This window comes from Periplaneta americana, chromosome 7 (assembly GCF_040183065.1).
Source record: "Periplaneta americana isolate PAMFEO1 chromosome 7, P.americana_PAMFEO1_priV1, whole genome shotgun sequence".
In the NCBI taxonomy this organism is placed as follows: Eukaryota; Metazoa; Arthropoda; class Insecta; order Blattodea; family Blattidae; genus Periplaneta; species Periplaneta americana.
Window position 1 is genome coordinate 173,938,133 of NC_091123.1, and position 26,619 is coordinate 173,964,751.

The window sequence follows — 26,619 nt, forward strand, 5'->3', positions numbered from 1 at the left end:
CTGGACAGGATAGTGGACAATGAAAAGACTTTGAGAAAGGCGAAGGATATCATAATATTATTCAAGATCAAGAGTCTGGTGCTAGTGCTGGTGATGAAAATACTACGCTCCGAAGAGAAGCTAGCAGTTCTAGTGTTTATGAACCATTCCCAAAAATGAAAACAAATGTTAACAGCATTGTAACAAAATATTCGGAAGAAACTCTTCAACGAATTTATGATGATTACCACAAAATACCATGAAAGATGCCTTGTTGAAAAGATACCGAGCTATAAAAATATTTGAGTATGTGGGGAGGGGGGGAAGAAAAAGAAAGAAGTGAGAAATGCTTTCGAGGGAATAAAGTAATTAAGGACAAAGCTATAAAAAAAATTTGTTATATCCCAGTTTGACAAGTCGAGAAATGAGGGAAAATGTGTTCATTATTGGCGTCTGACATATTGGGCTATGCAAAAAGCAAACGCATACCGCCCTATGCTTCAGTATTCCTGGCAGTCAGCTGGTTACGTGAATCCTGAACAAGTCTCGGACTTCAAAAATGTAATTCAGATGGCATTTTACTTTATACCAATGGAGTGTGGTTCAGAAGACTATTCAGGTGTTGCTTCTGCGTGTTGTGCTTATTGCTCTGCTCCATGCTGTTTCATGCATTTTATAGAGAATCCTCAAGTACATTTTTAAAGAAGTGTATTGACCAAGACCAACCAAACAATGAGTTACACAAATGAATGCTTTTACGATCTTCATTACCATTGCGAGGTAAGCCTCTGTACAAATTTTAAGCAAAAATTCCTGTTCGAGCTGAAACCCTTCCCTTGTGAGAGTAGTAATTTTGGTAAAGAAAAGTTTTTTTACTGTGATTACAATTTGGTGTATTTAAGTCGGTTGAAAACATTGCTTACTTGTAATTCTTGAGTAGCTACAGTACTTTTAATATTACTTTGCTAAACTTATTCAGATTTTTATTTATTGCAAGGAATAGTAATGTCAGTTCTCTTTATTTGATTATTGTTTAGGCCCAGGTCCAAATAATGTAGTTAGTCGAGTGTCGTGTGGGGATTTGAGAGAATGTCATGTTGGTATGGAGGTGGAACTTTGTGGTCGTGTCCAGTATCAGCGTGTTGGACGATTTCTTACCCTGAGAGACCAGTATGGAATGATTCAAGTTGTGGCGCCAGATGATGTAAGTGCTAAAATGACATAGGTAATGATGTTAAATTGTGGGAACTGCTGTTTTATTTTAAAAGAGATGTTGAATTTCCAATATTGTGTTTTATACTTAGTGTTGCAATAAATCGTTCAGTTTTTATTAAGTGTGCTTGAGTGTTGCAAGTGCATAAGATTATTGTTCTGTCTTGCAGAATAAATTATGCATTTACATTGCTCTTTTACAGCGTCCAGATATTGGACGTCGACTAGCCAATATGCCTCTTGACTCGTTTGTTTCTGTCAGAGGATGGGTGTACCCACGTCCACCTGGCCAGCGGAATGTGGTAATGTATATTATTTAGTTTAGCATTTTAGATTAATCATTCCTTGTTAAGATCATTTGTCTATGTTTTGGTTCAGATGAAATACAGTAACCTCGTTTTGTGCGACACCTCGCCTATAACGTCAAATATTCTGTGATCCCAACTAATTCCCCATAAGACATATGCTTTCCTACCTTGCTTAATATGACAAACGCATATGCGTCTACCTCACATATAACGTCATTTTCAACCTCAGTTTGGAATAAGATTTTCTAAGAACCAAAGTATTTTATGAAATATTTTGTTGAAATCTTACCCTAACAAATTCTTTACAGTCTCCTTCTGTCACAGACCTCTGGAATGCAGGCAGATTCCCCACCCCATTGTAACCTGCCCGAATTCATGCGGTATTAGGTCAGTTTCGATAGGAAGTTTTCACTAAGTGCACGCATTTTAACGCAGTATGGCCACTAAAAGAAGTGAGTGACGCTTTAGAAGTCATTAGAATTATGAACATGTTCTATGAAGCTAGGGAAGGGAGCAGTGAAATTGCAACTGAAATTATGAACATAGAACGTAAATTAGCCCTAGAAAGTGTGCATTGGGCAAGTAGAAGACAACAGAGTAAAATGACTGATTACTTCACTTCTAAGTAAACTAGTTTGGTGAGTACTGAACAAACTGTTTTAATACAGAATACTGTATTTATAATTGTAGGCCTACGTGTATTTTATTATGTTATTTGTAGGCTTAAACGTCAATACATAAATCTAAAAGAAGTCTAATTAAGTTTGTTATTTTTCATTTTCCACCAAACTAGATTGATAATGTGAATCTCAGTTACTACGAAACTCGTTTATAACAACATAATTTTTAAGGTCCCTTGGATGTCGTTATAACCAAGTTCTACTGTATACTCATGCTTCTCCCAAATATTATGTGATTCTGTATAATTAATTTTCTATTTTCGTTGACTTACAGAAAAAATCTCATTATTTTTCCTGGAATTTACTCGTGTGTGTGTGTGTGTGCGTGCGTGCGTGTTTTTTTTATTACTTGTAAAGAGACCTGATGTAAAAAAAAATTGAAACATTTCTCTTATTATTCGTATATGGTGAGAAACATGTAACATGACAAAAATTAAAGGCAGAAAATAAATAAGAACAGTGAGGTATCACTGCAGTTCTACGGAGGAAGAAGAAAACGTTTGAAACCATAAAAAAAAATGCACCAATCGAGAATTAAAATAAATAATCTTGTCCAAAACATTTTTTATTACTCATTTAGTAAAACAACGGAAATTTGGTAAAACTTTATGTTCTAATGGAAGTTGATTATAAGTTGTTAAAAAATTACTTAATTCTTTTCATGCCGTAAGTTACTGAGCGATTCTGAGAAAAAAATTTTATTTTTTGGTACAAGTGCAGCAAAGCGCATGCGTACAATTGAGGGGTTTGCCGAAAAAAGGGCATATACGTCAGTATGGCGAATTGAGATACATGCAGTCTAAGATTTTAAAACGCATCTGAATAAAATGTTATACACGCACGCAGCCCTGTCCTGCAGGCATGTATAGTATAATTAAAACAAAATTTCGCTACTATAATTATTCACTACATTTTAAACCTTTTTCCCGAAGAAGGGCGTATAGGTCTATCTGCCTTTCTTCCGGCAAAGCCCTCAATTAGTATAGTTATAATACTGTGTCTGCTTATCAGACAAACTTGATGGTGTATGGTATATTGTGTTGTATATAAAATTATTACAAATTAATTGTGTTGTTGCAGAGAATGTCTACAGGTGGCGTAGAAGTAATTATAAAGGAGTTCAGAATGGTGCAGCCAGGGAAAAAACTACCTGAAACTGTACGTAAATGTATATCATTCTTTAACAGTAATGTCCCTTTTAATTTTAATTGAGTTTAATGTTTTGGTGGACTATAATTTATAACCATAATGGCATTTGAGAAACAACTTAGTATCCATTTTATAATTGAGGTGTTCTCTGGAACAGTAACTTAACTACAGAATCTTGAATTTGAGATACAAGAGGATCATACATTTTAGATCTGATCAGAATTGGGTTTTTGGGTATTCCACCATATCCTGGAACTTGACATTTCCAACGTTTTGGAAAACTACTTACAGATTCCATTATCAGGGAGATAGGTAAGAACAGAGAGGGTTGCCTACTACCAGGCTAATCCAGATGACAGACAACTCTACAATAGCCGAGCAATACATCAGTCATGGATACACGAGTTTGTTCAATGAGATCATCCTACCTAGAGAAAAAAAGCTCAGTCATCCGGATTAGTGTGGTGTAGCAAGTCCATGAAGAGTGAGTTCATCATCAGCATAACGAATGCAGAGGGATAATTTTGCTATTCGACACACAACAGTAGCAAAAAAAATCAAGCCTTGTAGTAATTTTTTCAAGTAAAAGTCTAGAAATTATGCTAATCGTTACAGTCTGAATAGTTTTACTACAAAATACAAAGTTTTTATTAAAACCTTGTGGAAATGAATTGTGTTTCATATTGCATAGTAACCTCACAAAATTTCAAGAAATTACTCCTATTTCTTTACTCCTGTTTGTTCCATCATTTCTTTTAATGATAAATATTGTCTTCCAAGAAGTTCAATAATGTTAAAGATATATGACTTGAGGCTTTCCCGGCGTTTGATATAGAATAACTCTTCTCGGGTTCTCAGCCAGATGAGTTCTGAAGAAGATGGCAGAGCTAGCCGTCGAAAGCTTGGAAGCTAATCTCCAACTCACCTGGCTGAGAACCCGAGAGTTATTCTATGTTAAAGATAGTCCTTAAGTAGGTCTACAGGTTAGTTCAGAGCTTATAATATTATAGCTGAACTAGTGGCTTGTGCAGCAATTGCTGCAGACTAAGTTCATTAGAAGTTTAAATACAGATTTTTCAGATTTATTTTCCAGACAGAATATGAGATACTTTGAAAGTTACTTGCTTCTGTAATAATTAAACATGCTCTGTGAAATATGTTACATTGAAAGTAACATAATAACTCAATGAAGTTTAACCTTGCCAAATGTATTTTTTTTTTTAAAAACTTCCCTCAGAATGGATTTTATGCCAAATGCTTTTCTTGAATATATCCATCTTCATTTCTTTGAGTTTCAATGCGGAAGCGCAAATAGGCTATCAATATCAAGACGATCAGCGGTTTTTTCATGTGGGAGTAAAGTAGTAGCTATTTCAGGTCATTGTGGATTGTTGGCAAGAATATGACATTTTGGAGTGTATTAGATAAGTATCCATTTTTAATAACAATATTTATGTCTTACGTAAGATTTGTAGCTTTTAGTAACATATGTATGTATAGCCATTACTCAGAAAATTATAGAAATGAAGATGTAGGGTAATATAATTTATTCTCTACGTTTACTTACTTACAAAAATAACCCCAAAAGGTTTCATTTCCATATCATCAATAATAGTATCAATGTGTATCAGTGACAAAATACACCATATTACACCTGTAATATTTCATTTTTAATGGAAATAATTTCAACAAACCTTCTTCAGTTTTATAGTTTTGAATAACCTATATACACTACATAGCTGTACTAATAAAATTACACAAAAAAGAATCAGATCTGTAAATTTTATTCATGATAATAATTACAACCTTCGTAATAAGCTTTGAAGTTTTTAGTAACCAATACAGAGACAAATGAAGATCGACCTATTGGCATTATGTCAGAGAATCTGTTGGCAATTCTGGAGTCATGGCCTCCATGATATTGTGTATTTTAGTATCTGCGTTATACTGAAAAGCTAGTAGTTCTCAAAACTGATGACAGATGGATTTTGGAAAATAGGAAAATTATGTAGGAAAATTGACATTTCTGTGAAAACTACTATTTTTCTGAAAATATTTGGGTTCCAAGTTTCAAAATGAGGTGTCATTCATTAAAATCCGTTCAGCCGTTTTCCCGTAATTTCCATTACCAGTTCAAATTATATATATAGATATAAGGAAGTTATACACTCACTGGCAAAGAAACTAGGCCACTTAAAATTTGCCGCAAATGGACTTCATTTCTGGGATTTTAGACTTAATATAAAGATTATTATAATACGTATAACCCAAACTATGAAAAAAATTAACCAACACATTTGTTACAGAAACTGAACACTCAAAAACAACTGAAATTATGGAAAATGAAGTAACAATGTTACAATAGCCCTCAGTTTTATCGAGACCGTAGTGTTCTTAATAGCGCGTGTTGTCACCACATGCTCTGAATATAACTTCTGTCTGGCAATTCAGCTCAACAATGAAGTTTTGGATGTCAGCCTGGTCGATGTTATCCCAGTCCTGTCTGAGGACATTCCGGAGTTGATGCAGGCAGGTTCCTGGGGGCAGGTAAGAGGTTTCTGACATGTCTTCCCATTGTATCTCAAATGTGTTCTGTAGGGTTCATGTTGGAACTTCTCGCTGGCCAATCTATCCTGTTCATGCCAACTTTCTTACAATGTGAGGATGGACATTATCTTGCATTAGTTATAAATTCCCTCTGACTTCTAGAGTATAGAAAATAACATGCTCACCCAGGATCTCTTCAAGGATCTCCATCTATAAAACGAGGTCTATGCATGCTGTGTAGAAAATACTGTCCCACACCATCAACAATCCACCTTGGAAACTGACAACAGAAGTGAAGTTACATGCAGAATAGTGCTCTCCTGATAATATTCAGACACATTCACGTCCATCTGGCAATCATAGATGAAATCTTCATTTGTCAGTGAATAGGACTTGTCCCCACTGTCCCAGAGTTCAATTGACGTGATTTCGTACAAACAGCAAAGTTGCAACACAATGTTCCAGGAGCAATTCTTTACCTTTTGCAGGTCTCTGTGAGTATAAAAAAGGCTCATCTAACCTTCTTTCTCGCTCATTTTCACATATTTCAATTCCTGGACAGTTTTCTTTGTTCCTACAGCAGTAGATTGTTGATCTCTCAAGTATTCAGGATGATGAAATGGTCATCATGAGCTGATGTTGCCCATTTTCTTCCAGAATCAGATCTTCTGTTGTATCTTCCAGTCCCCTTGTAGCACACGTTTAGCTCATAATATTAAACATTACTTAGGAAAACATCATCTTAAAAATCCAAAGTATACCTTAATTTCATGAAAATATATGTGGCCTAGTTTTTTTTGCTGGCAGATGTATATATACAATTTAATAAATTAATAAAATCATATACATATACGTAATAAAAGAATGGATTTCATAATATGATTAACAATAATAATAATAATAATGATAATAACTAGATTAAGAATAGATAAAATCAGAAATCTAAAAGTCTAGGGCAAGTTCCTCCTATAAATCCGCCCGTATTATTAAAGTTGCCATAATGAGACTAGTTGAAACTGAAGGATGGTTTAAAACATTTTTTTTTTTTTTTACAGAACATGGTACCAATATTGAAAAATTTAAGAGTGATCAATGTTTGAATACCTATGTTAAGTGGTAAGAGCAAATACTTTGCTGTAATAATACCGGACAGCTAGTAGTTCTGAGCATGAATGGTGCAGGTGCTTCTACCTAGGTGGTAGGGTGTGCTGAAACCCGCGAAACAGGTTGTAAACTACTATAATGTGGATTGTTTCTGGGCTAGTTAATAGTTTTATTGATTAGTGCTGTGTTAAAATGTCAGGGTGTATATGTGCTGTTTATAATTGCTACAATTACAGCATTACAAACTGCTCCAAATCGTACTTTCTATTTCTGAGGAATCATAAAACGTGAGTCAACAACATTCTTTAGTAGGCCTATTGCCATCGTCTCTGTGTTGATAGAAGAATAAAAATTAGCTTTTTTTATTTAGGCCTAATAAATGAATAGAAGTTAAAATGTATTAGAAATTTTAAGGTTTTATCATATTAAGTTTCATTGTTGTCCACATACCTTTACTAATTATTACAAGCATCAGATTACTATCAATTTTATCTTTGCAGCTGTCAGCAATGCGTAGTTGTTGTTCCTGCAATAACTCCTATGTGCAAAATATAAATTTCTTCAGTAGGAAGAAAAAACATTTATTCATTCTATGGCAGTGGTACATAGGAGATTGTAAATTCTTACATTTTCGAAACAAAGGAATATAATTACATTTAGGAGATTTTATTTTTTGCTGTCTCACTATTTAAGTTTTTTAATAGAGCAAAAATCTGAAAATCGATGAAGGTGTCACATAGGAGTTATTGCAGGAACAATGACTGTATGTTGTTGTTGTTTTCTAATGCCAGGCATTTGACAATAAAGTCATTTGGCCTCTTGCACTCCAATATTTTTCAAAGATATTATCATGGTCAGCCACTGAAGCACAGATTTTGAGGTGTTCCAAATCCATTTCTTGGTTTGAGTTGCATAATGGGCAGTTAGGGGACTGATATATTCCAATTCTATGCAGGTACAATGACTGTATATAAAGTGTTATTGTAAATTCATTCTTAATGTCAGAATTAATTTTGTCTTAACTATAAAGCAAATAAAAAATATGTAACAATTAATCACGGAAAGTAATATGAAGTATGCAATATTTCTCATGCAGCTTTGATATAAAAAAATAATGTTACATTAAATACTATTCAACATTTCTTAAGTGTCGAAGTGTCTCGTATATTATTCCACATTAGTACCTCACGTTTTAAACAATAGTCTGAATCCCACTATGTTAATATTTGTATTTGTGGTTGTAATACCACACCTCTCTGCTAGATGTCAGCTCTGCGACATTTCACACTCACATCAATGTTGCTACTATACAGCTGTCCAGTATTATTATAGTAAGGTATTTGATAAGAGAAGGAAATAATGCAAAATGAGAACACACACTAGATTAGACCATGAAGTAACAACAAAATAAATGTTGACTATGAGTTTTGAATGTTAAAAAGTGAAGCTTTATTTTCATATTCAGATACATTCTTTCCTGTTGTCGAAAATCAGTACACTTTAGGGGGAAAAAAAAAAAAAAAAAAAAAAAAACTGTATATAATCTTCTCATAGAACACACCATAGTACCTATTTCAAAATGGAAATGAGTTCGAAATCTTGGTATAGCTACTTGATTTTTAATTTTACAGGTTTCAAAAACAAAATCGACAAAATCTACAGATCCAAAAACTATACCTACACATAACAGGCTTACAAGTGAAGAATTTGCAAAATGCGGTAAGTTTAATATTGTGTTAAATAACTTTGACTGGTATTTGAATGTGATGAATTTATGACAAGGACTCTTGTCATTCGTGTTTTATATGGATCTATTGAAATTGTGCTTTTGTCGTGTCCTTTGTAAAGTTTGACTATCATGATATTTGTAACAAAAGCATTCACTGCATGCATTGAATATTATATTCATAGACTGAAATTTTTTAAAATAAAAAAAAATTGATTACATATTCCATGGTAAATACAGTTTGCAGCTTTATTGATTATGACATTATTCTCGCAATTATACAATACCAGTAATTTTCTTGATGTTGTAAAGACCTATCTTCTATGTATTCATTTCACTTTCCATGATGAGAATTGTACTAAATCCTCTTGTCAGTTTTCAGAATTAGTAATAGGAATATGAAAGATTGCATTCATTATAGTTTCAGTATCAAAGTATGTTTTTGCTTTAGAGTATGCCATTAGGAAAGTCCAGGATAACAGAGAGGGCTTGGAATTGAACGGGTTACATCAGCTGCTTGTCTATGCGGATGACGTGAATATGTTAGGAGAAAATCCAAAAACGATTAGGGAAAACACGGAAATTTTACTTGAAGCAAGTAAAGAGATAGATTTGGAAGTAAATCCCGAAAAGACAAAGTATATGATTGTCTCGTGCCCAGAATATTGTACGAAATCGAAATATAAAAATTGCAGATTTATCTTTCAAAGAGGTGGAGAAATTCAGATATCTTGAAGCAACAGTAACAAATATAAATGACACTCGGGAGGAAATTAAACGCAGAATAAATATGGGAAATGCCTGTTATTATTCGGTTGAGAAGCTTATGTCAACTAGTCTGCTGTCAAAAAACTTGAAAGTTAGAATTTATAAAACAGTTATATTACCAGTAGTTCTGTATGGTTGTGAAATCTGGACTCTCACTTTGAGAGAAGAACAGAGATTAAGGGTGTTTGAGAATAAGGTGCTTAGGAAAATATTTGGGGCTAAGAGGGATGAAGTTACAGGAGAATGGAGAAAGTTACACAACACAGAACTGCACGCATTGTATTCTTCACCTGACATAATTAGGAACATTAAATCCAGACGTTTGAGATGGGCAGGGCATGTAGCACGTATGGGCGAATCCAGAAATGCATATAGAATGTTAGTTGGGAGGCCGGAGGGAAAAAGACCTTTAGGGAGACTGAGACGTAGATGGGAAGATAATATTAAAATGGATTTGAGGGAGGTGGGATATGATGATAGAGAATGGATTAATCTTGCTCAGGATAGGGACCAATGGCAGACTTATGTGAGGGCGGCAATGAACCTCCGGGTTCCTTAAAAGCCAGTAAGTAAGTATCAAAGTATGTTATTTTAAAACTAATTGTAAATATTTGTTTTTGTTGCAGAATCTCCAAGTGTCACCAGCAGATTTGCACGTCGGACACATACTTGTGGTGACTTGACTGTGGATACAATTGGGCACGAAGTTCATTTGTGTGGCTGGGTGGAGCTGAAGAGGTTGGGACGATTTCTCACCTTGAGGGATGGCTATGGCGCTGCACAACTTGTTGCACCTAATAATGTAAGTAGATTATTTCTGCGTGTGTTTAAATAAATTAACAGTTCTTTAATTAAACAGAAGAATTGTCAGCTGATAATGGACTTGAATCTGGAATTTTTATAAATCATTGCTAAGAAAATATGAAATTAACAGACCAGCTGTACTTGATAGTTTAATTTGTAGTATACTGGTAATACTACGTAGCAGAGGAACCATATTTTATAAATCAGTGCAGATACTCGCATACGCCGATGATATATAGTGGCAAGATCTAGAAGGGCAATGGAAGATGCATTCTTGAATATAGAAAAGGCAGGAAGGAATATGGGATTGACCATTAATCAGTCGAAAACTAAACACATGGCTTGTGGAAAGGTAAACCTCGAGAATATGCCATCCTCAATAACAATAGGCAGATATGACTTCGAGAGAGTGGATGAATTTAAATACCTGGGATCAGCAGTTACTCATTCTAATGATATTTCATATGAAATAAAGCAGAGGTTAATGGCTGCCAATACAGCTTACTTCGCCTTAAGAAAATTACTTTGTTCAAGAATTTTATCTCGTACCACAAAGATAACTATCTATAAAACACTTATAAGACCTGTACTAGCATATGCTGCTGAAACGTGGTCCCTAACAAAAAAGGACGCTGGAAATTTGGATGCGTTTGAGAGGAAGATACTCCGTAAAATAACTGGCCCAGGATTCGAGAGAGGAAGATGGAGGAGGCGATATAATAATGAGTTGTATTCCATCTGTAAAGATCCGCCTATTAGAAGAATAGTAAAAGCAGCAAGATTAAGGTGGGCTGGGCATGTGGCACGGATGAGTGACGTAGAAATTCCTAAAAGGATATTAAATGGAAATCCTGGGGGCCAAAGAAGCTGTGGACGACCAAGAATAAGATGGTTGGATGGAGTTGAGGAAGACATATGTAAGATGGGATATAGGAATTGGAAAGCAATTTCGCAGGATCGAGACAACTGGCGGAAAATCGTGGGAGAGGCCAAGGTTCACAATGAACTGTAGTGCCAAGAAAGAAGAAGAAGATATTGGTAATACAGTATGATTCGCAAAAGCTGCATTCCTTACTAAATCTCTTATAATTCTTTCCTTTTCTGTCCTTACTTCGTCTTAGTGAGTGAGTGCTTACATGTATGTTTGTTTATACAAGCATTCCATAGATGTTTTTCCTTGTCTAAAAATTCTAAATTTTTGTGTGCCCCCTTACTCTAACATCTCAGAATTTTCTGTAGCAGTATAATTATGATTTATTCTTCTTTCAGCGTCCAGACATTAGTCGCCAGATCAGCAACCTCAGATTGGATACAATAGTAACAGTGAGAGGATTGGTATGCGCCAGACCACCAGGACAAAAAAATGTGGTATGTTTATGTATTACTTAATTTTTTCTTTAAAACCGAAGGCTACATTATAAAGTATTCTCTGGTAGGTATTACAATTGTATATTAACCTTTAGGAGCCGTGCATCCATTATAGTAGAGATGGGTAAAAAAAGCTGGAACAGTTTATTTGAAACTGTTTCGCAAATGAAACTGTTTCAAAGAGTGTTACACTGCTCCAGTGATCACTTCAACGTTCCACATGGTTCCAAGAGATAAACAGTTCAGTTTTTAAACAGTTTTCCTCTTCTTGTATGCAAAGCCATGTGTAGCGCTATCATTGACCTCCAATCGAAAGTAGATATAATATTATCCGTGTTCCACATGGCCTTTGTGCAATAGTAGCCTATGTAGGATCGCACAATTTAATTGTACGAGTCAAATTCCCTAATAAATCTGATATTAATTGTTAGCTGTCCATTGATGGAGAATATGTTCATGGTGTCCTAACATAGTGTTAATTATTAATATACCGCAAAAAATATCATTGGCTAATGTCATCATTATTAAACTCTCCTAGGGTTATATGCATTATTTTTACTAAAATAGATTTATTTTGAATTATAGGTATTTACTGTACCCTTAATAGTAACCTACGAAAACTATCTTTCGTTGTCATAATACACTGAACAGGTGATTTAAAGACGATTCAAGGGCCTTGAAACATGTTCCCGAAGCAGACGAGAGGTTGAAACAGTTGGAACACTTGGCACTGATGTTGTAAACATATTCTTATGAAACTGTTATTTTGGAACAGTTTCGTTCATGAAACAGTTACAGTTGAAACTGTTCCTTAAAAAGAACAGTTTATCCCATCTCTACATTATAGTGGCCGGCTAGTAATATATTTTTTTTTATCCAATGCCACCAGGTTGTCTTTTCGACATTTCTGGTCTTCTCTCCTGGCCGTGGCTTAGTTGTAACCCACTTCTGAGGTTGGGGCGCCTGGAAGGCGGAGTTACATTACCCCGATGATGTGATAGGATGATTATGATAATGTGGTGCCAGGAGAGGTCTTAAATCTAAACTTAACCTAAATTCCAGACCATGGACGAACACAAGAATAATCCCCTTTAAGGAAAAATTCCTGTGCTCTTACCGGGAATCGAACCCGGGACCTCATGAACTATAGCCAGAAGCTTTGACCACTAGACCATGAGGCTGGTCTGGCTAGTAATATGGTCATGACTTTAGGATTTTGTTGCACATGGAGAAGAATGTTGATGCAGCTGCTGTTGTTAAAAGTAGTTTCTTATTAGTTTAACTCATTTATTACAGAGAATGCCAACAGGAGCCATAGAAGTATCAGTAACAGAATTAGAAATCGTAGATCCCAATGAGAAGATTGAACCTGTATTGTCTGAACCAAGCAAAGATGTTTCTATGCAAATACGTGAATTTTCTACATCAAGTGATGCAGCATCCGAAAGCATAAATTCACCAAGTAAGTAAATTTAAGTGAAACTCTGATTGGAAAAAGACTAGTTTATATACATTAGGAATTTTTACATTTGCAAATGTAAGTAAAAATAAGCAGTTAAGTTTAAGGTTTCCTTTCCCCTCCCTCCCCCCACAATTTTTGCACTGCTTCATTAGTGAAAGAAATAATCTTCAGTTACTAGTTAAATCGAGAAATTTAATTATATGGTTAAGGACCGTGACTGAACAAGTCTCCTTTATTTATTTTATTTATTCATTCATTCATTCATTCATTCATTCATTTTATAAATTTGGCATCATTATAACTAATAAAGTTAAAATAAAGTAAAGTTACCCCTAATAATGTTGTGACATGAAAGAGAACAAAAGAGCAAGAAACTCGTTTAGTTTTTTGTATTCTGCATTACCATTTCCAATTAATAACATACAGTAAATGGAGTTTTCAGTGAAATTTTGGCAATTTTCTATTGTAATTATTATTGTTTGTATAATTTTCTTGTCTTTCAAGGAGTCCTCCCAGATCCAAACAAGTTCACACAACGCAGTCATACTTGTGGAGAACTTCGAGACATTCACGTTGGCCAGGAAGTCAGACTGTGTGGTTGGATAGAATATCAGCGAATGGCAAAGTTTGTCACCTTGCGTGATGCATATGGCTCCACGCAACTTGTTGTACCTGATGATGTAGGTAGACACACTATTGATGAGAAGTAAACCTTGATATGGGGGGGGGGGAAACACTTTGCTGTTCCTAAAGCAGTAAAATGATATTTTAGACGATATTTTAAATTAAATTTTGAATTGAAGGTATTGTCAATATACTAAAATCTTTTTAGATTTATCATTTTACTTTGTAATATTTGTTCTAAACTTCGACATTTACTGTATTAGGTATATTACAAATTAAGTTCATATACTTAAGTCACAAGTTTTATAGAATCTTTCATCTCCTAATTCTATCTTTTGAAGACATTGAGATGCATGTCCATTGTATAGGCAATGACAGTTTTTATTACAAAACATCGTTCCTTTCACTAGCTGCCTTTCTACTGCAGAGGAACTAGTTCGGTTATTGCTGATATGAAATTGGGATATTTTCTTATGGTATTCCCATTTTGAGATCAATTTGAACTATAAGAAATCCACCGAAAATAATTTTAAAATGCTTTTATAAAATATTCTAGTCTATTTTAATTTTCTACAAACTTCGCTTAAAATTTCAAAATGAAAAACTGAGCTAAAAAATAAAAGTTGAAAAGTACACCACAGGATACCAATTTTTTCTGTTGTACCATTGAGTCATTAAACCACCAATCACAACATCTACTTCATGAAATGTTTTGGTTGTTGAATGCGCGAAAAACACACGTAAGTTTGGCAGTCGTCTCTGTGATACAAGTAATCATTCAATCATTAATCACTTGCTCACTAATCGATACTCGATAGTGACATCATAAGAAAGCAGAAATCCAGATTTCAGTTTGATTGGAAATGTGTCTTTGTGTTTCTGTTGTGTGGTCCAAGTAATAAATATTAAATCCAAAGTAATCGGTGTTTTAATTATGCTGTCTAAATATTTAGGGAAGTGAAATTCTGATGATGAGGAATCTCCATTTAAAAAAAAATGTTTGTTTAAAGAGGTACGAAGATGTGTATAATTGGCTTGTGCCCACGTGGAATAATCCCTCTTGAGATCACAATGGACCAGAAATGGTCTAAACAGCAGGAACAGATGCTCCACTGTTTCAGTGAAATCAGAATTACAAGTTTGTGCCAATTAAAAACTGGACTATCGAACTCTTTTATATTGTTGTAAATGTCTAACCAAAATTTTTCTTAAACAAATCGGGAATTTTGCTCATTTTTACAATACCCATCTGGCAACCCTATGTATAAAACAGGTTTTATATGGGGGGGGGAAAAAAAATGTCAACTTAATCATTTTCAACAGTTAATTATTCAACTAAAAATATCGAGATGTACAATTTCCACGAAATTTCAAATAATAAAAAATGAGATAGTTTCAATGTACAAAATATTCCTGAGTATCCAAGGAAAAGTGCAGTTAGATCCATTCGATTACTCACAGGGCGAGACCTTTTGTCAAAATACTTGAATAAAATTGAAATTTTTCCTTTACCACTTTGTCCTTTGTGTAGTCTTCAGAAGAAACGGATCAGAATCATATGTCCAGCCCTTTCCTCTAAACCCCACTATGTGTAAAAAATATAGGAGACCAAGCGAGTTAATGTCTTCATTGCCAAGAACTCTGCATTAGTTATCAATAACAACATATTTTAAAAAAACGCACTATTTCATGACACTGTTTAAAACAGTATGAAAACAGTTTAAAACAAAAGAAAACATGTTCTTTTTAATAAAACTGTTTTTAGGCAATCCTGTTTGTGTTTTACTTTAAATTCTTTTTATGCTTGCAGTTCTTTCAAATATATAATAGGCATGCCCATTGTGCAACTCAAACCAAGAAATGGATTCGAAACACCTCAAAATCTGTGCTTCAGTGGCTGGTCATGATAATATCTTTGAAAAATATTGGAGCGCAAGAGGTCAAATGACTTTATTGTCAAACGCCTGGCATTAGAAAACATCAACAACATAATAGGCATGCCTTAATGAAATAATTCACAAAACTTTTACACATTTATTCCACTTTCATTTCAGAGAAAAGACATAATTCAACAACTAGAAAGTATCCCATTTGAGTCGATAGTTGCTGCGAGTGGAGTGGTATGCAGCAGACCCCCAGCACAGGAAAACGAGGTATATAGTTAAATTGCAGCAGAATGGTTATTTACAAATTGAACTTTTTAAGGATGTTGATTTCCATTAAATCTGAATGAAAGATAATGTAATATAATTAATCAGCTTTATGGCTAGAGAACATTACTGTTCTTCAAATTTAGAAACAAAATCAGAAAATGGGGACATAATAAAAGAAAATTATCAGCAGCCATCATTACTGCCATTCAAAGGGAATATACAATTACATCGTCTGATTCATGATATTCTACATTAACTTTGATTATTGATAAAGTACACAATCCAAATTATAACACCTACAGTTACATCTAATTACAGGCAATGTGTCGTCCTTAAACATTAGTTGTTGGTTTAACAGTTCTGACTACAATTGGGCCTGGTTTCTTCAACCTTTGTTAAATTATAACAGTGTGTTATTCCATTTTAACTGTAAACTTAACAGCTGAAGCATTTCTTCAACTACTGTTAGTACTAACAGGCTGTTAAAACCTATGTTAATTTAACTGCCCAATTTCATGCAGTTAAATCATTTAACTCTCTGTTAGCATAGAAGTATCCAATATGGCTGGTGCATTAGATGCTGAACTTATATATCTGGATTATTTAGAAGATAATATCCATGAATACATAAAGAGAGGGGATGATTTCTGTGATTTGACAGACCAGAAGTTCATACAAAGGTATAGGCTATTTTCTGCCAAGCCTCACTTTTCGCTTTCAACTTAGATCCGTTTGTTTGTTTATTCTCATTAATTGGTTTATACTGCGAAATAATTTCCAGCAGAAGGTTTCTTTCGAACGAAGAGAAATTAGTCCCACGATTTCTTTTTGTTCCAGTATTTTCCATTTCATAACAGCAATACCAATACGCCGCTCCACGCTATTATGATACAGACGAGGAAAGAAGCAGAAATCAAACCTGAGAGAATAGAAAGACTTCTATCCTCTCTGAATCAAACAATGGAAACAAGCGAGAATCGCAATTGCCAGAGTTCAGAAAACAGAAGTGAGCCTATACTTGGTTATAGGTTATGGTTAGACTCTAGAATCTCTGGTCCTAACAGAGAGTTAACAATCAGAATGTTAAAATGTGAAATGTAAAGTTGAAGAAACGCAATATTTTTAACAGCAATTCATACTTTTAACTTACAGTTAATTAATGCTATGTTAGGTGCATTTTAACAAAGGTTGAAGAATATCTTTGAAAAATATTGGAGTGCAAGAGGTCAAATGACTTTATTGTCAAATGCCTGGCATTAGAAAACAACAACAAAGGTTGAAGAAACCGGGCCTTGGTCTTTTTTTTTTTAAAGAAGTATTGAAATTACATTCTAGAATTTTTTTTATCCAATGCCACCAGGTTGTCATTTGACATTTCTGGTCTTCTCTCCTGGCATTGGCTTATTTCTAACCCACTTCTGAGGTTGGGGTGCCTGTTGCTGCCCCAATGATGATATTATAATAGGATGATTATGAAGTGCCAGGAGAGGTCTTAAACCTAAACCTAACCTAATTTCCAGACCATGGACGAACACAGGCACTACATTACTTCTCTGCTCCATATATCCCATTAGTCAGGGCTCCCCTCCATCTGAAATGTCGGCCAAGACTAAGCTAACCTTCCGCTGGAGTTTCGTTATGCTTATGTTTCACAAATAATGCGCTCCCCACTACATACAGCATGAATTTAATGTTATGCTTCAAGAAAAGTTGTTTTCATTTCTTTTCTGACTACAGTATATTTATTTATGTACGTGACTTTTTCTTACTCCTTCAGAATATGTCAACAGGAAGTGTGGAAGTTGTCTTGAAAGAATTTAAGGTTGTCAATCCTGCAAAGAAGTATTTGCCATTTATTATTCGCGACTTCAACAAGGTAAATAATTGACGTGTTATGTATTGTATTTATTCATAACTGGTATCTAAAACAATGAATTAAAATTTTTAACTCACAGCAGTGAATTAAAATTTTTTAAATCTTTACATTCATTCATTTGTAACTCTTCACAAACAGCACATTGCGAAGAAAAGGCATATAATTTAAAATTAAATTTAATGGATAAAATATTTACAGATTATATGAGGAGCATCGTTTCAAATTGTATTATGTCCAACTTAAATTTTTTTTACACGACTAACGAAAAACTGAATTGCTCATAAACTGGACAAGTTTTCAAAACTCTACACAAAACTATTTTGAAGTACTTGTTTCACAGTTTACAAATATGACGACTTGGGGAACCATCAGACTTCACAGCATGAAAGATAAATTTCGTCCACTGTTGGACTTAATATGTTTTGAAACGATGCTCCTCATATGTGCCAATGGAAATTATCACTCTCGTCTTTGCCTTGGGCACTAAGCTGTCAACTTGCAGATAAAATCTGATTTTACTCTCTTATACTGTAAATGGCTATTCCCTACATTTTTGCATTTTCATGTAACTGTAGTTGTAAATTAAGAAGTAAATTTTTTTTTATTATTTTGTTTACAAAAATTTTAATTTATTTTTGTTTTAAAAATCAATAAATAATGCTCTCTCTTTATTTCTTTTTATGATCTTGAGATATAATTTCTAATTTCGTCTTTTATTTACAGGCTAAAGAACCTGTAAGACTTAAATATCGGTACCTAGATCTTCGTTTTCCAGAAATGCAACACAATCTTCGTTTACGTTCTAAATTTCTAATGAAAATGAGAGAGTATCTCTCCAATCACTGTGACTTTGTAGAAGTGGAAACACCTACACTCTTCAGAAGAACACCAGGAGTAAGTCTTAATATATGCAGTATTCATGTTTAGGACTAATATTAATTCTTGCAATTACCAAGCTCTCGGGTAGTTATATATACAACATAATGTTACAACATTAATTATCTTATCAACACCACTTTTTTCACTGATTAACTTTATATTTCTTTACTGTTTTAATATGACTATTACACTTTTACTACGTCACACTACTTTTAACCAATAAAATGGTACGAAAGGACGTCTTTCAACCAATCATGGCTGCTTATCGCACAATTTTATCACGTCCCTAGCATTTGTTTGATTTTATCACTACCCTAGCATTTGTTTCTTTGTTTGCCAACATTTCAACCTGCATTGGTCTGGACGTCAAAAAACAGAAAATTACAAACCACTCCAGTCGATGCACAGCACTTTCAAATATGACTCACATTGGCATTCAAGAACAAGAATTAATAAAGATCACTGGTCATAGCTATGCATCGTCCCTGAAACCCTATTTACAAATAAATGAAGAGCACCATTCGGAAATCCTGAATAAGTTAAGGGATACACCATGTACATCACCGAGTTCACTTCTTTTACGCACACGTCCAATATAACATCAACTGAACCACCAACCTCTAAAACATTCAAATTTGAAAATTGTACCTACTTTCAATAATTATTTCTTTTAAAATTATTCATGTTTATTTTTTATTTCATCATCGTTAATTAAAATGTTTCTTGTTTATTTCATCATCCCTAATTAAAACTTTTCTAACACTCGTTTATATTATTTAGTTTATGTTATAGCTTCTGCTATATGATATTATGAATAGTCACGTATCAGAGATTGTTTAATACTAAGATTTATTGAAAATCATCTGTCAAGTGACGTTGATTACTGGGATCGGGATAATTGAAGTGGAATGCAACTGTTTTAATAAAAATGAAACTGAATCAACAAAGCCTTCTTGACCAGTAACCGTCCACAGAGTTCAATGAAGATTCCATAGTTGGCACAACTGATAAAAAAAACAGCTATTCATAACACACTACTGACATCTATTAGCGTAATATTTATAATGTTGATATGGTACAAATTTGAAGACAGTTTTGTATTTTCGTAAGTCAATTAATATTTTATTGTATTGGAGTACTTTGTTACTTCTAATCTTTATATACTTTCTTCTAATCGTGTAATAGTCAATTAAATCCCACTCGAGTTTTGATTTTCTCTAGATAAATCTGCTCGTGTTCCACTCGCAGATTTATCAATAAAATGAAAACCTCTAGTGAGATTACTGTTGAGAAAATTACCTGACTGTCTAGTTTCGAAGTGATATTCTTCATTGTCCGAAGCCTAGGTACTTTTTCTAGGAAATTAATTGTTTTATTAAACTGGTCCTATAATATATAATTTTTTTACATCAGAACTTTTATATGCAATCTACACAAGTTGCAGTCTGTCTTTTTCTTTTATTGACACATCTTTTAAGTTACATTATATGAACTAAATTAGTTTCATTCCTGGTATTCTTTAATACTCTCTCCCCACACTATCTAACTTACCATATTGCATATCTAATTGAAAGCAATCATAAATCACACCAATTTTTTTGTATAACATCGGCAGTGTAGTATTAATTCTGATTATTTTTTTCTGTTTTATTTAATGTTTTATAGAAAAGAGTCTGTTTGTTTTTAAATATCCTGGTTTGCTGTTTACGAACTCTGCTTTCTGCATATTGCCTTAGATCGCTGTTGCTGTCGTCCTCATCATCATCATCATCATCATCATCATCATCATCACCATTGTTAGTGTATTTATCTAAAACACTTTTCCTAAATTAAGTAACTCCTTATTTTGTCACTGTGCTCATTTGATGTTCTGTTATAAAAGCATAGGAATTAAAAAAAAAGAATCTATAAAGACAGTTCTTGGTGGTAGATTTTCCCTACTGACATTTTCCCATTGTTCCATTTATCATCATCATCATCATCATCGTGTGGTGCTATAAATTTCGCCTCCCATGATGCACCAAGGGGAATGCTTACAGTAGCAAAAAGAATTACAGCATCGCTCATAGATGGCAACACTTGGGTGAATGACACAAAGTCAAGTACTTGCCATTGGATTAAAAAGAAACATGTTATAGTTAATGTAGAAATTAATGGTCATTTTGTGTCCAGGGTGCACATGAATTTGTGGTCCCTTCAAGACTGGCTGGTCAGTTCTACTCACTGGTGCAGAGTCCACAACAGTTAAAACAGCTGTTAATGATTGGTGGAATTGATCGATATTTCCAAATTGCCCGTTGTTACCGAGATGAAGGAGCTCGACCAGACAGACAACCTGAATTCACTCAGGTATTTATGGAAAGTGTGTATGTGCTTATTTAAGATACCCTTTTCTCTCCTCTGATGTCTTTTTTCTTCTTTTCCCTCTCATGTCTTCTTCCCTTACCTCTTTTCTCTCCTCTTCTCTTTCCTTAACTTTTTTCTCACTATGTAAATCAGTTTGAGATATTTATAAAAGTACATATTTTCACTTTTGATATGCCTAAAAAAGACAGAATTTATTTGAATTTAGTGGTAGTTGTAGTGATAGTATTAGTAATACAGTAGAACCTCGATTATCTGTCACCCTATTAACCGGTTGTCGGATTATCCGACTTTTTTTTCTAGCATTTTTTTTTTTTTTTCTTTTGCTGCAGAAAAAATATGAAGTACTGTACAATATGTTTCTAGGTAGTTTTCCAAAAGTACCTGTACCCTTACACAGTATATACATACTTAGAAATGCTTCACTGTCGGCAACAGAAATAGTTACTTGTAAAATAGTCACTACCCGCTTTCAGAGAAATTACCCCAAGAACTTTCACAAACCCGTGTACTATTCAGACCTTATCCTTATTGCACTCCAATATTTTTCAAAGATATTATCATGGTCAGCCACTAAAGCACAGATTTTGAGGTGTTCCAAATACATTTCTTAGTTTGAGTTGCACAATGGGCAAGTGAAAATAGCAAGTTGTAGCCGATTTAAGTGAACATCATATTTTAACGTTTTGGTGGCTACTTCATCCACACACAACCTCCAGAATGTCTGGAGGACCACACCTGCTGTTGGTCGACGGGTCCATTGGACCTAGCTGGGAGATCTTGTTGATCACCAGCTTTCCCTCCTTAAGCCACTGGAGGACGATTTTAGTGCCATAGCAGGTCAGCACTAGGAACAGAAAAGTAGAAAGAGGAGGAAGGAAAGTGAAATGAACCCCTAGGCCTCGAAGTTGCTTCAAAGTACGCGAGTACAACTGAAAGCGATTTAATAAAAAAAAGTATAAGGTGTACAAAGTATGTAAATCTCCAACATGGGACTTACACTATTCTTGTATTTCCACAGTCAACTAACAACTCTTGGTTTTAAGAAGCCGTCATTGACAACCGAACTTTTAGTGAACTCCATCTGCTACAAAGCACGTTAAACACATGACCACGAAGGAAATCACAAAATTGTAGGCGAAAGTATTATGCACTTAATTTATGAAAATCTTTTATGATATGGATTATCCGTTTTTTTCGATTAACCGTTCAGTCCACCCCCTTCATTATGACGGATAATAGAGGTTCTACTGTACTCTAATGCTCTGAATATTGAAGTTCCATCATTCTCCGGCTTACTTCCCAATAATATTTTGTAAGTTGTGATAATTCACTTCCTTCCACTTTGGTAATTGATGAGCATTTTGTGAGGTGTAGATTGTCCAGAGTAGATGTTGGATCATTGCATAACACACACACTATGGAGATGAGTATATGGCTATTCTAAACAGGTATGCAGCCATACAAACATGTCCTGTTGCCAATCTAAAAGCTGCCCTTGTTTCCTTTCATTGACCATCTGGTATTAGATTCTCAATAGGGATATCTTATGCAAAGTTTTACCTCTAGATGGCAGGAGCGTTCCATGCGGCGCAACATGTTGTAGGGCTATGTTTTGTCATATGCTACCGTTGATTACGTTTTCCCGCTTGTTGGTTTTCTGTGTATGTCAGAATTATATTTACAGTTATTTTGGATAACCTAGTGTAATTTAATATAATTCAATATTTTCTTACCTCATAATTTAATTTAATTTACAATAAATAATAACGTAAACCTGTATAATATTGAGCGATTCCCTGAGATGGGTGGGGAAATCTGCAGTATGCAGAATATAGATACGAGTAAATTGAATGTTCATGAACCTAAGAGAACTTTGAGAACAATATGCACGAATAAAAAAAATAGGAAATATGTCGAAAGTGAATATTGCCCTCTTTAATAATTAGTATTTAAGAACCGTACGCTAAAAACAGGATATGCAGCCACCAATGTGTTTTTTTATAGGGAAGACACTATCGAGATTGAATTCCCTGTATTTTTTCTGTAGTTGCAGAAAGATCAAATGCAATTTTTAATAGGATGATATAATATGATCGCAATAGTATCGCGATTAGTAGTGTGTTTTGTAGGTTAAGGACATGCAGTTTTGAATACTGTGTGGGATGATTTTGAAAATTTGAACTTAAAACATGGCTTTAATAATTAGGGTACAGTACATTAAAAACATTATTCACGAAATGGATTTCACTAGGGATCGTTCTGGATAATAAACATTCCAGTTTATCGAGAGTTTACTGCAGGCGTAAACTTCGGAGACTCCTGCAACTACTGCATATAATCTAAGCTGACATAGCTCGCTGTCGAGGTTGCATATGCTTTTATTAATTTTTCTTTTTCCTCTTTCAAAATGAAACTGTAGTCAACAATTCCTTACTTGAAGTACCGGTAGTTACTTTTATTTAATAGCTAGCATTTTCGAGGCCCAATTTTATTACTTATATTTTTTAAGGTTTAAAGCATATATTCAGAATATTTCGGAACCTGATTGAAGACAAAAAGCTTTCCCTGGTTTTTACATTTAGGGACATAAAAATTTGCCATTTTTAGTTGTTTTTAAGAGTATTTAATATACTAATACACTACTTATATCCTCAATGTTTATATACCGAAAAACAAATGCACACGCAAAGCGCATCCCTCATAGTACACGTGCGCTATCTGTTGGTGCTAGTTCAGGATATCCCTATTGTTAGGGTTTTCTAAACTGTTAGGGTTTACTTGCTCTTTGTTGTAAGTTCTGATTTCAAGGTATTATTGATTTGTTGTTAGAATTTGAGTATAGGAGATAGCAATTGATAATAATCTGTCCCACAGGACAGACATCTAGTGATACATACTTTGATCATAAGCAGTATGCTACTGACGATCTCTGTAGCAGTGAGAAAATGGAGGGGCCTTCTTACTTAGTAGCTGGTTGTGTGGTGTGGAAGAGAGGACGAGTGTGTTCAGTGAAGGTTCAGAGTTTCAAGAAGAATCTAGCAGGAGAAATTTTGAGATAAAAAAAAAAAGGATTGATTACTATAAAGGGTGAGCACCAAGAATTCTGGTGGAAGAAAATTCGAGATAGGAAGAAGGGGTTGTTTATTGTAGAAGCGAGCACTATCTTTTGAGGTAGTTTTCTCTGGACAGAGAGAAATGTTGTAGGTCCTGAGCTTACTATAGTGGGAGAAATTTCTTTGTAGAAAGGAAGGATTGTTTACTGCAGAGGATGTTGGAAACAGTTGTTGGGTATTTACAGGAAGCTGAATGAAAAACAACTGGGTTGTATATAGAAGACAAAATGAAATCATTAGGTGTGGAATTAAATTTTTTTGTTCCTGAATCAACATAGAAATTTCTTCCAGCTCCTGTACATGAGTAGGAGGATGATTCTAAATTTCGAAATGCAAAGAGATCTAGAATCATATGTTGTGAACAAATAGTTTTATGTACTGAGCAAAATGTTTAAGGAAGTTTTTAGTGCATTATTATTTTTTCGCCAATAGTCATTGTATCTAATTTAAGGGGTTAGATATAGCTTACAGCAGTAAAATTTTTGGAAATATTCAACATTTTTTTCCTCCATTACTGTATCTTGTACAATAATGAAAATTGGTATACTGAGGGTCACATAAGAACAGTTCCTAAACAGCAAATATTGCCAACTGCTACCAGATATCGCACGATCTTACGTACTAAATGATTTAATTAGTTACCGTACTTTATGTTGGAAGGTTATTCTAAATAACTCAATAATTTGTAACATATTTTCGTAGGCAAACTATACGAGATCAACATGTCAAGTATTTCGTCTGGCAATACGAAATGCATTGGTTTGACTAAACAATAGACTTATAAGACCTAACCTAAAAATATATTTGTTTGATCACATGAAATTATTAGTACTCACTCCAAAAACTTATCTGACTACAGTCTTGAATTATAATCACAATGCAACACATAAAATAACTATTATGTATTAATATTAATACTGATATAATTAATTATTGGTATGTTCAAATTTTTCTAGCTTCTAATAACCGGCTCAGAATTCTAGTACAATTTTAATTTCATGGAACCCCAGTACTGACAAATATTATCGATATTTGTCTCAGCTGCCAACATACCAGTTACAAAATCACTACCATTTGCAGTATTTGTCAGTATCGAAATTCGAAACGAAGTTGGCAAAATAAAATTCAACCTGCAAACTAGAAAATCGCCACAATCCACTAGCATATGTAGTAATGGGGGAAAAATGGTTAGGTTTCACCCTTAGGGTATGAAGTAAGCTGGCCCCGACTATATGTGTAAAACGCTATCCTTCTGCTATATGAAAAAAATATATTTTTACAATTTAAAAGAAATTATATATATATATATATATATATATATATATATATATATATATATATATACATTTTCAAAATTCAAATTGTTGGCAGTTCACTATGCAGTGATGAAGCGTTTCCCTCATAACTCATAAACTTGTTAACTTTTTCATGTTCTCTCTCTTTTATTTTATTGCTGAAACTCATGTTTACAATATCATGCTCTTTCAACTACATTCCTCAATAAATATTTTTTTTATTTTGTGTTAGAAGAAAGTACAAATATTTGACCAGTTTTGTAAATGAATTTATTTTTTATTAGATAGTCTACCAAAGGTAGAGAAGTGATCTTGCATCATATTGTAGAGATGACATGCATAAATACACACAAAAAATTTCATCACAGAATGTTGGATAGTTTTTGAGTTACGTGGGAAATGCTTCATCCTTGCACAGTAAACTGAATTTTGAAAACAAAAATGTAAATAATTTTTTTAATCGTAAAAATATTTTTTTTATATAGCAGGGCAGTGTTTTACATATACTAATTTTCATTATTGTACAAGATACAGTAATGGAGGAAAAAAATGTTGAACATTTCCAAAATTTCACTGCTGTAAGCTGCACCTAACCCCTTATATGGCTAAAACTACAATGATATTGTTTTGCTTGGAGGGTGAAGGGAAGAAAATATGAAGATATTACTTTGATCTGCATGTTTATCCCCTTCAACTTTCTGGTGGAGGTTGACGCGTGGGTCACATGACTCTTTTAAAAGTTCACTTACTGGTATGTGTACTACATTCGATGCTCAGTTATAGAAGAATCCACAGGTATTCGAATTTCAAAATGAAAAGTAATAAAATTCTTTAACGTAATTTAAAATTTTATTGGTGATTTTCTGGTTTCAGCTAGATATTGAGCTATCATTTACAGATCGTGACGGAATTTTCCATTTGATTGAAGGACTTTTAGAACACTGTTGGCCAGAAAAACTGGGCAAAGTAGTGACACCATTTCCTAGAATGACTTATGCTGAAGTTATGGAGCAGTATGGAACTGATAAACCAGACGTGCGATTTGAAATGAAGGTATTGTTGCATTGCACACTTACATTGGCTTTATTTCTGTATTTAGTAACACTTTATTTAAGAATTATCTTCAGAAACTTTGTCTTTTATTAATTTAACTTTACAGGCGACAACAACATTTCACTTCTGCAGAAGTATGATCTGTATTCATT

At 34.0% G+C, this 26,619-nt stretch overlaps 1 protein-coding gene across 5 annotated transcripts in view; it reads left to right on the forward strand.

The window, feature by feature from the left end:
• AspRS-m (aspartyl-tRNA synthetase, mitochondrial) overlaps window positions 1-26,619 on the forward strand; it is a 54,086-nt gene that overhangs the window by 8,903 nt on the left and 18,564 nt on the right. For 4 of the 5 annotated variants that reach the window (XM_069831901.1, XM_069831906.1, XM_069831904.1 and 1 more), the window contains 14 exons: window positions 1,017-1,183; window positions 1,395-1,493; window positions 3,260-3,337; window positions 5,780-5,875; window positions 8,611-8,698; window positions 10,100-10,275; window positions 11,547-11,645; window positions 12,942-13,107; window positions 13,612-13,787; window positions 15,786-15,884; window positions 17,662-17,760; window positions 18,484-18,654; window positions 20,812-20,988; window positions 26,288-26,467. In XM_069831901.1, the coding sequence (XP_069688002.1) occupies window positions 1,017-1,183; window positions 1,395-1,493; window positions 3,260-3,337; window positions 5,780-5,875; window positions 8,611-8,698; window positions 10,100-10,275; window positions 11,547-11,645; window positions 12,942-13,107; window positions 13,612-13,787; window positions 15,786-15,884; window positions 17,662-17,760; window positions 18,484-18,654; window positions 20,812-20,988; window positions 26,288-26,467 (1,871 nt within the window). The remainder of the gene's footprint in view (window positions 1-1,016; window positions 1,184-1,394; window positions 1,494-3,259; window positions 3,338-5,779; window positions 5,876-8,610; window positions 8,699-10,099; window positions 10,276-11,546; window positions 11,646-12,941; window positions 13,108-13,611; window positions 13,788-15,785; window positions 15,885-17,661; window positions 17,761-18,483; window positions 18,655-20,811; window positions 20,989-26,287; window positions 26,468-26,619) is intronic. The other variant, XM_069831902.1, reaches the window with a different exon arrangement.